At 39.3% G+C, this 17,500-nt stretch overlaps 1 protein-coding gene across 3 annotated transcripts in view; it reads right to left on the bottom strand.

The window, feature by feature from the left end:
• The window catches only part of col4a6 (collagen, type IV, alpha 6), a 143,571-nt gene that overhangs the window by 58,098 nt on the left and 67,973 nt on the right, over positions 1-17,500 (bottom strand). For all 3 annotated transcript variants that reach the window (XM_034149980.1, XM_034149978.1, XM_034149979.1), the window contains exon 4: positions 6,798-6,875. In XM_034149980.1, the coding sequence (XP_034005871.1) occupies positions 6,798-6,875 (78 nt within the window). The remainder of the gene's footprint in view (positions 1-6,797; positions 6,876-17,500) is intronic.

Below are 17,500 nucleotides of genomic sequence, written 5' to 3'. Positions count from 1 at the left end.
AATACAAATATATGCAAGTCGTTTTTAAGTAATCTACCAAATGGATTAGTGATAAAATACTGCATGACATCATATGTTTATATTTAAGAAACAACTAGTGACAAGTATCAATTTAAAGAGTAGAGAGTGTGTCAGATTGAGGTTATTTTATTTCCAAATTCGCACCATGTGAGCGCATTACAAACACACTTCCTGACCGCGTAGCAACTTCAAAAGTGTGTTGACCTAACCCCTGTTAAACAAACACACACACACATACACACACACACACACACACACACACCATCCTGTCATCCCTAACGCTGCCCTTTGACCCCCGGGGGTTTACCCAATGAGAGTGGATGTTATTAAAGCTAATGGATCCAATGTGACGCAGATATTAGAGCCGGGGAAATCCACCTTTACTCACACAGGACTCAGAGTAAAACTGAAGCCCTTTGGCTGTGCGTAATTAAAACCCAACACACACGTCTGGAGTGTGTTTGTGTTCAAGTGAAATCCCCCCGAGGAGAAGGGTCTCAATCGGGGAGAAGCTATGGATTAAAGAGCTCCAGATGATAAGATAAATCGCTCTGATACAGCCATTAAAACCCTATTTATCAAAACACAACACGACATGATAAGGGAGTGAATTCACTTTAATTAGAGTGGGATTAAAAGGGGAAAATAAACTGAATTAAAACAACCCTTTTTTTAATAAGCGATCTGATAAGAGATGAGTTCCTCCCGTTATTACTGGCTGGGTTTCTTCGCCACATGTTTCGCCGGAGGAGCTTCTTTCGGTTCATATCGGTGTGTCTCGGCATGCCCCTCCAACATTCCTTTGCCCTTTAAAAGTATTGATGCAATGTTAACAACATCTTTCAGAGCCAAAACCAAAAGGACACACACTGAAGGAAATGGGATTTTCCTAGACTCATATTCGTTGATTCACGGTCAATTGTCCCTTCCTGGCACCCTTACCCCTAGATTCCACGGGGTCCGTCTGCGCCGCGTTACGGCTGCGCCGCGGTTTTGGTCCGGCCTCCTCCGGCGTCATACCCTACCAGGCGCGTTTCAGAAGCATTTCAGAAGCGGAGCGTCTTGCCTGCCGGCTCGCAGTTTTTGTTGATTTTGGCATATTTCCTGGACAGGCTACTTTGTACAGACGAAGTTAATAATAACTGTAATATTCCAGTTATAAACGACATGAATCAAAGATGTGTTGCTGTATTTTAGTGGTAAAAAAATGAATTCATCATCATAATTATTCTATATATATAATTTACACAGTGCCTGTAAACCGGAGGAGAACGCTGGCATTTCTCCTCCTACTTGAAAGACTACGGAGGGATAGGGTCTGCACAATTAGTTTGTGTGTGTGTGTATATATCTATATATATATGCTATATATGCTCTGAAAGTTCCACTTCCTGCCTGCCCCGACCTTACGTTACGGCTGTGCCGCGACAAAAATAGGATTCATCCTAATTTTAGAGGAGCCCTGCGCCGAGCCGCTTCTGGGACGCTTCTGAGCCGTAACGCGCCGCGTGTGGTGGAATAGCACCCATTGACTAGAGTGGCCGCGATCGCCGTGAGCACCGCGGCGCAGCCGTAACGCGCCCGTAACGCGCCGCAGACGGACCCGGTGGAATCTAGGGGTTAGAGTCGAGATGGCAGCAAAAACGTGGATTTGTCGAAATATATGCAAAATAACAATAAAGCAGGTATGAAATGAATCCATCGATGCATGGTTCAAAATGAATCCATAGATGCATGGTTCAAAATGAATCCATAGATGCATGGTTCAAAATGAAGCCATAGATGCATGGTTCAAAATGAAGCCATCGATGCATGGTTCAAAATGAAGCCATAGATGCATGGTTCAAAATGAATCCATAGATGCATGGTTCAAAATGAATCCATAGATGCATGGTTCAAAATGAATCCATAGATGCATGGTTCAAAATGAATCCATAGATGCATGGTTCAAAATGAATCCATAGATGCATGGTTCAAAATGAAGCCAAATGCTTATATGAATATCAGTTATTAGCAACAACAACGACCAACATGAGAGCTATATTTCAGTATTTAATTTTTTGCAATAAAGCAGATAAGTGAATTCTCAAAAGTTAAAACGACTATTTTTTAAAAAAATCTAAACTTATTTTCTAACTTCTAATGTATTTTTTGCAGCATCAATTATGCTCCTTTGTCCAACAATAGTCATTTTTAAACACTTTATACATGATTTCTATTCTGCATTTGCTTCAGTATAGAGCAGGGGTGTCAAACTCAAGGCCCGGGGACCAAATCCGGCCCGTGACTTCATTTTCTGTGGCCCCATAAGAGCTTGCAAAGAATATAATATGTTTATTATACGGTTACATGCAGATTTACAGAAGCACGTTGCCCATAAACTACATGTCCCACAATGCATCTCAAATTTGTCTTTTTTCTCAGAATTTGATTTTTTCTTCAAAATATTCTTTTTTCTCAGAATCTGACTTTTTTCCCAAAATTCAACTTTTTTGTTTTGATTTGGACTTTTTCTCCAGAACGTGGCTTTTCTTTTAAAATCATTTTGTGACATTTTCACTGAGGAGACTTGCATTTTTTGCCCTAGACTTCTGCTTTCAGACGTAGTTAATTATGAAGTTATTACCCTATCCGATAATAATCCAATGCAGAGGCAATAACATTATTTTATATATATTAAACATTTATATATGTATTTTATATAGTCTTAAAGTTACAACCGGCCCTTTGAGTGCAACCATAATGCTGATGTGGCCCGAGATGAAAATGAGTTTGACACCCCTGGTATAGAGTCTTTAAGCCTAACCCTAAATTTTGATTTAGTTTTTTATGACCAATCTAATGTTTCCAATGCCTTATCTGAAGCTAACTCAAATACTCAATTTTGATGTCAAATATGATGAAGTAAAAGCCAAATCTCCTGGTGTGTAGCCCTAAAAAAAAGGCACTTTAAAGGACTTACTATATGCATCAACCAATAAAGGTATTTTAATTCTCATATCGAGACTTGTCGAGCGTTTGTTATCTCCAAACATCACCTGAAATAACCTCAGAGAGCTCGTGCCAAGAATTTCCGTTCTGTGATTATAACGAGAGATGAATGTTTGATTTGTTTCCCCTCGGGGATCAACACTGATCCGTGACAGCGTTTACTCTCCGTCAGTCTGTGATTCCTCTCGTTAATGTTTCTGTGAGTTCATCCCATGTCAGACACGATCTATGCAACATCGAATGACGAAAACATAATACATTACACAGTAATTATAATAAAACGTAGCTTAAGCATTTATGCAACTTGATTTGAAGCGTGTGTGTGAGGGGCAGCACCGTGTGTGTGTGTGTGTGAGGGGCAGCACCGTCTGTGTGTGTAGGGTGAGGGGCAGCACCGTGTGTGTGTGTAGGGTGACCAGGTGTACAGCATTTTTCCCACATCCCACAAATTGAGACTATGTCCCGCATTTGAGTGACAGTCGCGCAGAAAGGCCGGCTCGGTTCGCAGACGGCCGGCACCGCCCTTTAATATGATATCATCGACAGAGGTCTACAGAGGTCCAGAGTGTACCTCCCCCCCCCCCCGTTGACAGTTCACGGGCGCGTCCATAGTGTCTCCCCCCGTCCACCCAGTAAAAGAATCCCCACTGCCGCCCTCCCAAAAAAAGAAATGTCACTCATTTTAAAATGTCCCTTATAATTTATACAAATGCACTGTTTTGTTTTGTTTTCAAATGTCTTTTGTTATTAGATGGCTATAGCTGTCAATTTGTAAGATTTAATAATTCACAATTTAATGAATTATACTGTAATTGGCAGATTATTTTAGGGATTATTTTCCACATCCAACAACCAGCTCATTTTAAGAGTCTAAGTTTACTTTCTCCACACCATTAATGTACCGTGGTCTCTTAGTTGCTTGTAAAATTAAATAAAAATGTTAATATAGCATACACAGGACTTGTGTTCATGTGTATCCTGCTCTTAAACTAACAACCACAATCAATTTATTAAACTTTTAGGGACAACAAATTACTAATTTGAATCAAGCCTCCCTTCTCTTATCTTTACACACTGACCTAAACTCCTCTCCACCTCGCCTCACCTCACGACCTCTGGGTACTGAAAAGAGACAAATAAGCACCTGAACCTAAACGCAGAGTTAAAGAAGGTAATCCAGCCGCGGCATGTCATTGAGCCGAGCAGAGGGTCGTGGTGTGTGTGTGTGTGTGTTTAGGAGAAAGCTGAAGGCCATCCTGTCCATCTCCTCGCCTCAGATTGAAAGACAAGAAGATGTCTTTTTGTTTGTTGAGACATTTTGGGACAAAGGGAGGGAAAATGTCTGCTCTACTGCCATTTGATATGTCTGTGTGTGTGTGTGAGTGTGAGTGTGAGTGTGAGTGTGTGTGTGTGTGTGAGTGTGAGTGTGTGTGTGTGTGTGAGTGTGTGTGTGTGTGTGTGTGTGTGAGTGTGAGTGTGAGTGTGAGTGTGAGTGTGAGTGTGTGTGTGTGTGTATGATCACGACCTCTGGGTACAAAAGTAAAACTGAAAAGAGACAAATAAGCACCTGAACCTAAACGCAGAGTTAAAGACGGCGTGTCATTGAGCCGAGCAGAGGGTCGTGGTGTTACCTGAGATATAATCATTTCCCTGCAGAGCGTCACCGTGTCATTTAGAGGCAGTAAGTGCAGCCTGAGAGTCAGACAGTAAGTGCTGTTTGCATACAGTCTGGTTTTAGGACACGCGTCAATCCACACACGGAGCTATTTTTATCCCAAATAATTTACATACACACCTTTTTTGTCATTTTATCAGTAATAGAAACACATGGAAGTTGAACGAGCCTTCTGATTGGTTGATTGCTGTTGGAATTCTAATTCAAAGGAGCTCCAATCAAAGATAAGATTTGTTTACAATGAAACCAGTGTGATGTTTAAACCTTCCACCTGCATTTATCTATATATTGTTTGGATGTTTTTTAAGAAGCTTGTTAATATGTAGAGGTATTTATATAAAGCCTCCGGACGTATATTACTGTGTAAAAAAAAAAAACACAAAACTTTCCCCCTAACTGTCTCTCGGGGTCGTAAATCAGGAAGTGGAGCTGCTCTGTTTGTTCACAGCTGACAGGTGAAGGTAGTGAAATAAAATGTGCAGACGTGCATCTATTTCACACCCTGTCAACACTAGTTTAGAGGCTATTGGGTAACATACGACATTAAATGTTAACCCTTAAATTGGCAAGCATATATAAATACTTAGGATAATTATTTGATTGCTTGATTCCTTATTACACTCTTATTACACCCATGTTCCACCCATATCATACTTTTATTAAATAAATATATTAAACCCATGTTACACCAATACTTAAACTTATATTACTACGTTATTACACTGTTATAACACCCTTATTACACATGAAATCCCCCATATTACACCTGCATTACTCTGTTATTACACCCATGTTCCACCCATATCATACTGTTATTAATCCCATATTATACCTATGTAACACCAATACTTACACTTGTATTACTATGTTATTAAACTGTTATAACACTATAACACATAGTTAAGGTCACATTAAAACACCCATATTACACTGTTATTACACCCATATTCTACTGTTATTAATCCCATATTGTAACACCAATAATTACACATATTACTATGTTATTACACTATTACACCCTCTTTACACAATGTTACACCCATATTACATGTAAAAACACCCATATCAGACCCATATTACACTGTTATTAAAAATGTATATTATACCCATGTTACACCAATAATTACACATATTACTACGTTATTACACAGTTATTACGCCCTATTTCCACACTATAACACCCATATTACATGTAAAAACAACCATATCAGACCCTTATCAGACCCATATTACACTGTTATTAAAATATATATATTATACCCATGTCACACCAATAATTACACTTATATTATTATGTTATTAAATTGTTATTACACCCTTTTTACACACTATTACACCTGGGAGGGTTAATATCATGATAGCAATGAAAGGAAAATGAGTTCCTCGCCTAAAGACAGTGTTTTGTTTTCGTCTATATCAGTAAAACATCAGTAGATAAAGATAAGGACTCTGGAAACATGTGTAACACAAACTGACAGAAGGTAATGTCTGCGGCTGTATGATGGAAAGATATATAGATAAATAAATGGAGCCCCGAGGTTATTGTTTCTAAACGACGTGAAGAGAATGTTTCTGTTGATTAACATCTAATCACTCACACTCACCACTGCTCTGTGGCTTGTAGTTGCACAATAACACACCACAGTAAATATTATGCAATGAATAAGAACTAAAAACTCATGTACCGGAAAAATAGACGACCTGTTATGGTTCATAAATGAAATATGAAGATGAACAACATCATGGTGGAATATTTATTTGTCTGTATCTAATTACTTTGCATGGAGATGTGTTTAAATGTGTATTAAACAACGAATGTATGTTTTTTATGACCAATGCATACTGAGGATAAGTCATTAGCGGAAGTACAATAGCCACATTTTTACAATGAAATATAACAAGTGTACTTATTCCCGAGAGAAAACGTAACATATCCCAGAAAAATCATGTTTTTGTGATTAAAAAAGGTCAAAATGGTCATAAAAAAACACAAAACTAATGTATTTTGTAGGTATTTTGATTTTTTTGAACTCTTATGATGGAAATGCAACTGTGATGGATGTGCCGTGTGTTGTTGGAAGAGGATTTAACGTGATTTTTAAAGACTCACCCTGCTGCCTTTCTCCGGATTACATCTGCATCCTTCTCCACAGTTGCGTCCGGCACACGGCTCGTCAAACTCGTTGCCCTGCAGAAACAAAAACAGACACAGATTAATAACAATGCTTTGGGAATATATGACGAATATAATGACAAATATCCCTTGTTCAACACCGGACATGTTCCTCCAATGAACCCTGAAGTCTTTGCTTAAAGAGGCAGAAGCATGTCAAATCTCCATGAGTCATGTGGCGTTGAATCAGTGAGACGTTTGCTGGGATTTAGGAAAAGGATCAAGATGCAGTGAGTGGATAAAAAGTGCGTAATTATTTAAAGGGCAGATCTAATTGAAGTACAGAACATGTACTATCAGGTTCTCTGTGTGTGTTCAGCTTTTATTTGTCTCTCTTTATGCTTAAGTTTTCTGGTTTTCTAACCCGATATGTCACCGCTGTCTGTCTCCTGCAGCGCTTTTCTATGATGACTAACAGAGACACACAAAAGCCTTGCCTACAAGCAGAGAAAAGAGCCTTTTAGGACTCTACAATTATCAGAAATGAGCGATACATGAGGGTTTATTAAGTGGAGAAACTACATTTTTATGATACTCTTTACTGGTTGCGATTGGCACCATGCTGTGGGAGGATAGAGGTTTAAAAAAGACAGATATAGCCTTTTAAATCATTAGAGAATTGACTCATGATCAAACATATATCCCTATATTGTGTTTGTATCTGTATGCATATAATAAGCAGCTTTTGAAGAGGATAAATAGGCACTTCAGTGGTGACATCATGCATGGTATAACTATGGATTAAACCAATACCATTTTTCACTTGTCCTATCAAATCAAGCTTCCTTTTTCTTACATTTGCAATCAGATTTTTCAACAACAACCTCCACTTAAATGGCAACTTAGCTGACGTAGATCAATGATACTATGGGATTTTGCGTTCACACCAAAAAGAGAACTTAGTTCATGAGAACTTTCCCCCCCTTTTCAGTCCCTGCTAGAGAGCAGGTACTTTCCTGGGGAGAAAAAAGTTCCAATTTCTGATTGGTTGGGCGAATTGCAAACCACGGCCCGTAAAACTCGGAACATTTTTGTGAAGCCGCCATTGTATTTGCTGGCATTAGCATTATTAGCATTCGCATTCGCCCAGCGCACCAACGGAGAGAGACTAACTTATGGCAACACAAAAGAAAACATGGGAGCGGTGGAGTGATCAGGAGGTGTCGGCGTTCTGGCGATTTACTCGGAAGGCTTCAGTAGAAGCTGCTGGGAGTCCCAGCAGCTTCTACTGAAGCCAGTCCCCAACTCCGGGGACTTCCGGCCGGGGACTTCGGGTGGCAGTATACGCCGTGAAGTTGTTTGCGGCCTGCCAGTAAACCCAAAGCAGAAGAAGAAGAAGTGACGTCAGCGGCTTCATTTGCGTAATCTTCCCTCAGGGACTTATTCCGGTGTGAACGCAATCTACTCTTTAGTTCCATGGGGGAACTAAGTGCTGGGAACTCAGTGCTGGGAACTAAGTACGGCAAAGTACTAAGTAATATGTCTACTTTTACCTTATTTTCTTGCATTTTTGCCAGTGTCACACCCTCACACACCCCATCTTACACACAGTAAACAATCTGAGCATCCCCACGCGCCATCTGCAGCTCATAAACTCCATATGAACCTCAGATTAACCCTGCTGTGTTCAGGGTGGCATTCCTGAGATATCTAGCAAACATCACGCCGCGCTTTCTGAGTTTATAACAGAGCTTTCATAAGCTGACGTATGACATGGCATAAGCTCATATACCTTGAGCCTCTTATGACTTCAAAACAGCTTCTTTTCACTTTATGGACCACCTGCTGAGAGGAGATGTAGATGTATGTGTGTATTTAAACATGATAATACTGTTTTTAATCTCAAATTCACCTGTTCTATGATGGATACATGTATATATAGGAGAAGGTAACATGCTAAAAATCACCAAATGTCACTTATGAGTGCATAGTTCAGGGGTCTATTTGGGGTCAAACTCAGAGGTCACGGCTGGCATTTTGATGTGATTAGTGATGAAAGGCTGTGGAGAGAGGGGACAGGCGACGGGGGAGAAAAAGGGTGTGGACGGGGGAGTGATGGAGGCTCAGGGGTGCATTAGTTCATATGACCACAGTCTGTGAGTGTTCGTATTCATAATAAAGGAGGTCAGAGACCCTCAGGACCCCCATAAGCAGTCATCAGATGGTCTAGTCTGGGAATCAGGCGATATAATGAGAGCCTGGGAACCACCGGGGTGAAGAGGCGGAGAAATATCCACTTTAAGAGGGTTAATAAGATGGGGAGTGTTGAGTTATGCTGTCATATTAAGTGTTTTTTAATTGTTATGTTTCGTGAATTTAAGGTGAATGCTAAGAAATATGTGAAATATATTCAAAAGATATATGAATAAGGTTGAAAAGAATGTGGTTAAATGTGTAAAAGATATTATGAAAATTATGATCTTATAGAATATGATGCATTTTTGTAGATTGAACCAACATACTGTACAACTGTAAGAAATAAGAGTTGTGAAAAATATAATACAAATGTGTGAATCAGGTCTGAAAACGACCTGAAAAAAATGAAACTAAATTGAAGAAATTGTGTAAAAACACTTCTGAAAATAGGTGGAAAATGCATGTAAAACGTCTGAAAAATAGTGAGGAAAATATGTGAAAAATGAAGGATAAGTACGTGTAAAGATCTCCTACGGAACATGTGAACAATGTCCAAAAACAATTCAAAAATACTTGATAAAGGGATGATCTTATAGAATATGATGGTACATACAGGTGGGATAGGAAGGATACACATCTGTAGCAGTAAAAGTATGACCCCTAACCCTAACCCTAACCCTAATAATATAAAACACTTAAGACTTCTCAGGGTTCATACACTTTTTCACGAATTATTTTCAATGACTTTTCCATGACTTCTCCATGACCTTTACCTAATTTTCCATGACCAAAAAAATTACTCTTTCTCAGCGGTACCACATGGAACAGGAAAATAAGGTCTGCATATGAAACATGTCGTGCCTATCTAAAACAAATCAAATAGGCTTACTAGCTTCTACACGCTAACGCAACTAAAATCTCTCACCAGAAAAATACCTCGTCAGTTAAATGCCATTTTATGTTTCATTACTATACAATACAGTAATTACTATTTCGGCGATTAGATAAAATATAAATTATATTTGATGCAACTTTAGTTAAATTTCCATGACTTTTGGGAAAAATATTGTTTTCCATAACTTTTCCAGGGCCTGGAATTAGCATTTTGAATTTCCATGACTTTTCCAGGTTTTTAATGACCGTAAGAACCCTGACTTCTAGTACTTCTACAGCATGAAACATAAAGACAGGGGAGAAAGCGAGGCTTGGCACAAAGTCAAAAGCCCAGAGAGAAAGAGAGAGGGAGAAAGGAGGAGAAGGAGGTGAAAGGTCAGCTCTCCTCCCTCTGATCTCCTCGACTTGTGTAATCACAATGACAGAAGGAGGGCAAGAGAGGGAGAAATCGAGCAGGGAAACACTGACATTTGGGTCAATGGAGGCGGCGAGTAAGAGGAATGGACGTACAGCGAGAGCAACTCTTTGGCGAAGAACATAAAGAAGCTGAAAATAGACGTAAAATAAGCTTTAACGCTACGATTTAAGTCCAAATGAGAAGTGAATGCAGTTTAAGGGCATTTTAGGCAAAGGAGGGAAAAGTGACGTTAGGGTTAGGGTCAGATTATTAAAAGATGGTGCTGCAGGTGATCTCTATATCCAGTTTCTTTATTATCCTCCTTTTGTTAAGGCTGAAATTCCTCCTCAGGTATTGTCCAATCAGAGCGGGCGACCTCTCATTGTTGTAGCCTCTTTAGATTTATTGTTCGGAGATATAATCCAGCCTCACTTCACTCTGTCCACACCCAAGTGAAGGATGATATGAGCAAACAGAGACACAGTACATTTACCCTCATAGATGTGTTGTTAAATACACACAAAGAAGACAATAAAGAAATATTAGAGGTAAATGGAGAAGTTTTTAGACGTGTAGAGGCAGGTAGAGCTGCATGGCGATATACAATCTATACAGGGCATTACCCTAAACATAATGCAAGGATAAATACTAAGTACTAGTGGAGTACAAATACTTCGTTACTGTACTTAAGTACATGTTTCTGGTATCAGTACTTTACTTCACTACTTATTTTTCTGACCACTTTTTACTTTGACTTCTTACATTTTGAACCCAAATACCTGTACTTTCTACTTCTTACATGTTGAACACAAATACCTGTACTTTCTACTTCTTACATGTTGAACCCAAATACCTGTACTTTCTACTTCTTACATGTTGAACCCAAATACCTGTACTTTCTACTTCTTACATGTTGAACTCAAATACCTGTACTTTCTACTTCTTACATGTTGAACACAAATACCTGTACTTTCTACTTCTTACATGTTGAACACAAATACCTGTACTTTCTACTTCTTACATTTTGAACCCAAATACCTGTACTTTCTACTTCTTACATGTTGAACCCCACATACCTGTACTTTCTACTCTTACATGTTGAACACAAATACCTGTACTTTCTACTTCTTACATGTTGAACCCAAATACCTGTACTTTCTACTTCTTACATGTTGAACCCAAATACCTGTACTTTCTACTTCTTACATGTTGAACACAATAACCTGTACTTTCTACTTCTTACATTTTGAACCCAACCAAATACCTGTACTTTCTACTTCTTACATGTTGAACCCAAATACCTGTACTTTCTACTTCTTACATGTTTGAACCCAAATACCTGTACTTTCTACTTCTCACATTTTCCAAACAGGCTGGTTCCTTTAGTTTGAATGTGTGTTTGGTGGCGTGATCATTATTATTTAGAGTCATTGCGTGCCTATTGATTTGAACACGATCCGTGTATCCATCATTTCCTGGTCTTCTCTAAAGAAGAGGGACCAATGAAAACGTTGTCATGTTGCCGTTGTTCAGCATGGAAACATTCATTAGCTAACAACATTATTGTTCTATTAATATAAAGGGAGGTCAGGTACTCTTTAAAACAGCTGCTAGTTATGGGTACTTTTTACTGAAGTACATTTCAAAGCCCTCTTTACTTTTACTTGAGTAAAGAAGTTTAGTCAGTACTTCTACTTTCACCAGAGTATTTTTAAACACGCGTATGTGTACTTCTACTTGAGTAAAGGATGTGTACTTTTGCCATCTCTGACTAAACCCTGAAATACAGAAGTATATACACTCAGGACTAAAGTCTCCCATAGATAACAGAGACACACGAGGAGCTGAAAGCTGGGTTTAACAATAGGAAAGTTCCTGGATCATCTCATCATCTTACACACTGAAACTAAACCTGGTTGTGTCTCGGAGCAACAAAATGTCATCCCTTCTCGTCAAATTGAGCCCCCGGCATCATGACATTTGTTAAGTATCTTCATGCAGAAGATCCTGCTGGGTTAAAATTGTGAAACAGCTGGAAATAACGTTGTAAGTAGGGCTGGGTGATCGTAAATGTCTCTTATGATATAGGTACTTTTTGTATCTCGATATGAATGCCTGTCACGATATGGCACATTTTCTGGTTAGTCAATAAATAGTTAGACTTTAAATAAAACATGGAAAAGCTACTTCACATTGGTGTGATGTATAAGCTCCAAATAAACATATTTTTTCAATCAAATTAGGAACTTTAGTGCAAAATGTACAAAACTTTTCAATGAAATTGTACAGAAACTTAAGTGAAAACAGGCCTAGTCTATATCCTAATAGAAATGACAGAGTCCATAAGAATCGACGTTTCCATATCATATCATAGTCTAAATGAAATACCCTAAAGATAAATGAATATAGAATATAGAGAATAATATACTTGTTTAGAGTTATAAGAAAATATCATGGTTTGGGTTTCAATAAGTCTGTTTTTTACGTAACTTAAGCTAAAGGGAGGCGTGTGGCGCAGTGAATAGAGCGTTGGTGTTCGGATCAAGGGAGCACAGGTTCAAACCCCACTGCAGTCAGCATGTCGTTGTGTCCCTGAGACACTTCACCACAAATTGCTCCTGTGGGGATTGTCCACAGTATTGAGTATGTAAGTCGCTTTGGATAAAAGCGTCTAACAAGTAACATGTACAGTAATGTAATGTAAAGATGTCGTGAAACAAAACGTCATACTACATTCATGGCCCACAGTTTTTAAAAATAACGCAGATTGAGTTAAATGTATGAAAATTAAAGTACTGATGTGTTAATGCCTGTCTTATTGACTGTACATATGCGTCATCCTTCAGGTGAACTGACCCTTTCTGTGGAGGTGAGGCCCCCTGAGGTGAAGGTACAGGAATGTAGATCTGCTGCAGGGTTAGACATGCACCCATGAGGTTCAGCACCCCACACAAAAGCCCCTCGATCATAATTTGCATACATTTACCGACATAAACGTGAAGCAACTCATCCCCATGAATTCAACACTGAGCTCCTTCTGTCATCCCGGCATTAAACAGCTATGTGCCTCTAAGCTCCAGCTAATGTTCCCCGATCAATCTCCCTCTGTTTGCTCATACTTTACTATCCAAACACCTTCTACCGAGACTTTTTTAAAAGCCTAAAACCCTCCTGCTGTTCACACACCTGAGATTGGCAGCTCTCGGGTGGAGGCTAACGTCTGGACTTGCCTTTTCCATTCCTATAGGGTCGGATGATGCTATCTTTTAGGGAGGTTGAGTCTACGGTAGATTTTGGTTTGAAGCGACGTCTCCGCAGCTATAGGGTCGAGACAACATCACCGAAATGTGACAGGTTGTTTTGAAAAAATAAAAAAAGGGAGATAAAGCTTTGCGTTTGTTATGGAATTCCTCACTTTTAACGTGATGATGGCGGAAGGTTAAAGGTCAGAGAGGCAGAGGTGGGATATGGATGAATGAGAATACCTTGCATTACTGTACAGTATGTAAAAGTATAAGCACATTAAAGTAGTAGTGTTATGTAGCTAAAGAGACAATATGTTGTTTTTTTTAATGTAAAATAATGACCATTTTCTTTCTATAAATAATAATGTAATAGAAGGTTTAATAAACAGAAGTACTAGAAAGACCTCGTGTACTTTAAAGAGTTGGGAAATCGCCGCAATGACCGATTAAAAGACCAAAAACGAGAAAAAAATGTAGTCCTAATTCCTCCAGGTAAAACACAGGTACATTTTAAATGTGTAATGCAGAGGTGCTTTATTCAAAGAAATGAAATGATAGTGACTTCATATAAAGTGTAAAGACAACCGTGTCGTAGTAGTGATTTTCTCAGCAATAAACTCACATTACAGAAGCAGGAACCGGATATTTAGTGGCTTTTAATTAGCTCATGCTTAGCGTATAAGATTCAATCAATGAAGCAATGTGTGTGTGGATCCTAATGTAGAAAATGTGTCCTATTTGATTGGAAAAACGCGGAAGCTAAGGTTAAGATAATAAAACTTTAAAAAAAACGTTATCTTAAGGAAACGTCTGACCCCAACTGTGTGATTGACAGGTGAACTCTGGGAATTGAAGTGCAGGAAACAAGCTGTTTTAAGAAGAACCAACAACCTTGAGTCCTAAATTGACCCTTCAAACATTTCCCTCCAGGAATGTGTTGAATCCACAGCCTGTCAATCAGCATGTCATCGCATGTTATCAACCAATGAGAGAGCAGAGTGTCCTCCATCACCTGCCAGTCAAAAAGAAATTTCACAATACAAACTATGCATAGAGTGGTTACATAAAAGGACGAGCAGCCGCTTTCTGACAACAAAAAACATGACTGAGATCATCTCTGAGTGACAGGGAAGACGGGGAAAAATGGATCCTATCCAACCCTTTTTACATTTCACCTTGACATGAACCTGACGTTGAGGAATGAGTTCAAGGAAACGCACACAAGAGGAGCGGGTTGAGAGTCTGTATGCAAATAAAGGAAAGTCAAAGGGCAAGGAAATCAATTTGGAGATAAGAGGAGAAAGGACATAAAAAAGCGTCTAACAAGTAACATGTAATGTAAAGAAAGAACAAGGGTCTTTTCGTTTCTCCAATTCTGTACTTCTTTCATTTAACTTGCTGTTTTAGATATATAAGTGCATCCTTTGCAAAGTATGGCCAAATGCACAATAAGTTCCCCGGATGGTTGCTGCTGTGATTCAAGAAAAATGTAAGACTCGATCTGACAATAAACTATTATCTTATCGTATCGTAATGTACTCATAACCATCAAAAAGTTATTCCTTCCTACACTCAACGACCGCCGTCTTGGCTACATAACGGAAGTTGCACGTTAATGCTTGATGCAGTAAAAACAGCAATTTACGATTAAAAGTAATACATGTGGGTTTTTTCTCTCTATTCAAGTAACGCACAACAACACTAGACTGTAGCTGATAAGAAGCCACCATTTGATAGGGTTAATTCTTGCAGTCTAGCCTGTTGCTAACATGCTAACATAAAAAGCTAAGATGCAGTGAGGGGAAAATAACTTAAATGGTGCATTAAGTCCAATACTCTACTCTTACTACAAGTTCCATGTAGTTCTTGTACTTCAGTGCAATACTATTCAGGGTGAAATATATTATAATACAAGTAGTTAACAGCAGCAATCGCAATAAGACGTTAGCTAGCTAGCTTATGCAGTGTTAGCTAACAATGGCTATTCCTGTCAGGGCACAGCAGCCATGTGTGATTAGCCAGATTGAGACACATCCTTTTTTTTTTATGAATCATTACATATTTTCCCTGTTATGTCCTGTTGTTCATTTTCTTCTTTCTACACTGTTCATGTCATTCTTGTACTTCAGTGTGAAACTATTCAGGGGGAAAGATAGCTAGGAAGCTAACAGTACCATTTTTAGCTAAGTAGTTAACAGCAGCAATCGCAAACAGACGTTAGCTAGCTAGCTTTTGCAGTGTTTTTTATTCCTGTGAGGCAGCCATGTGTGATTTGAGACAACAATACACGATGAAAATTCACACACTGCACAAGTTCAATCATAACATATTCTCCCTGTTATGTCCTGTTGTTCCCTCTCTTCTCTTTCCTCCCTCTTCCTCCCTCTTCCTCCCTCTTCCTCCCTCTTCCTCCCCTCCATCTGTGACCCTGACATCCACCGCTGGAAACTAACCAGCTGTGTTTGGGCCTCCAGCGTTCCTCGTTCACTTCTGTTTACTCCAAGCTGTACTGTACATCTGCCCAGTGCACGCTTTGTGTACTCGTAAACAAACTGTAACGTGTGTCCCCCCCCCCCTCCTCATCTCTCTCTATCTTGCAGGCCACCCAGCTGGAGTCCGGTCAGCTTTGACTCAGCTTTGACTCAGCCAGACAGCGGAAATTTGTGGCGCTGAAAACAAACAGGACGTCGCACAGAGCGAGCTGACATGGCCGACGGCTGCTATGTAAACAAAGTGAAGCGCTGATGTCAAAATGCATTCACATCAGGAGTGGGACCTCGCTTTTATCTCATCTAACAGCTAGGAAAATACATTAGGAAACTCTCTTAGATCTCTTGGAAAATGGTTTAAAGTCATGAAGCTTAAATCCAGATGCATGTTGGGACTGAAGCAGATAGTAAAAAGTCTTGTGTAAATCTTTGCCTCTGCATTTCCCAATCTGTAATCCAGTTAAGAACGCTTTAATGTCACAAACTCTAAATCCAAACGAGCCAAAGTAAACTCGGATTAGTTAAGCTAAGCTAAGGTAAGCTTCTTCTAGTGCCACATCTCCCCTGACACAAAGAGAATAACAAAAACAGCAACTAAACTAAGACCGGGTGATTCAGTATTCAGTCATACAAATGTTATGCTTATAGGTCCAACATGTGAAGTGGCAGCACAGAGCACCATGCATGCACTTTTACTTCAATTTTATGTGACAATATACTTCATTTCAGGTTGAATGTTGTACTTTTTACTCCACTAAACTTATATTTGGTTAGTCACTTTGAAGAATCGGATTACTTATTAAGGAAAGGATGTGTAAAGGGAGGTAAAAAGGGCTGAATATGTCTTCCATCACTGTGGAAAATACTAGAATAAAAGAGTCTTAAACGTACAATTAAAAGGGAAGTACAGAAGTATTTCCACTAGAAGACTATTAAGAGACATATAATCATATTAGATCGTGAAGGCATGTCCATGTTGGTATTTCTAGGTGGAGCTACTGTAGTTGGAACTACTTTTGAATAGTTATCATACTTTAGAAAAACATTCATTGTGTATGCTTGCACACACACACACACACACACACACACACACACACACACACACACACACACACACACACACACACACACACACACACACACACACACCACACACACACACACACACACACAACACACACACACCACACACACACACACACACACACACACAACACACACACACATCCACACACACAACACACACACACACACATCACACACCACACACACACACACACACACACACACACACACACTCTTTCTGACGTGCAGTTTATATGGAAAATAAACATATCTTTCAGGCAGGATTAGGTCTCTACCTTCCTCACCTTGTTCCCTCTCTTACTGTAAAAGTGTGTTAAAGAACTCAATGAACCGGGGCGAGGCACGCAACAGGAGCTCCAACATGTTCCTGCTAATACCACCGCCACAGGTTTA

Source organism: Trematomus bernacchii, unplaced genomic scaffold, assembly GCF_902827165.1.
Source record: "Trematomus bernacchii unplaced genomic scaffold, fTreBer1.1, whole genome shotgun sequence".
In the NCBI taxonomy this organism is placed as follows: domain Eukaryota; kingdom Metazoa; phylum Chordata; class Actinopteri; order Perciformes; family Nototheniidae; genus Trematomus; species Trematomus bernacchii.
Note: the sequence above shows the minus strand (reverse complement) of the source record. Positions and strands in the feature narration are given on the sequence as shown.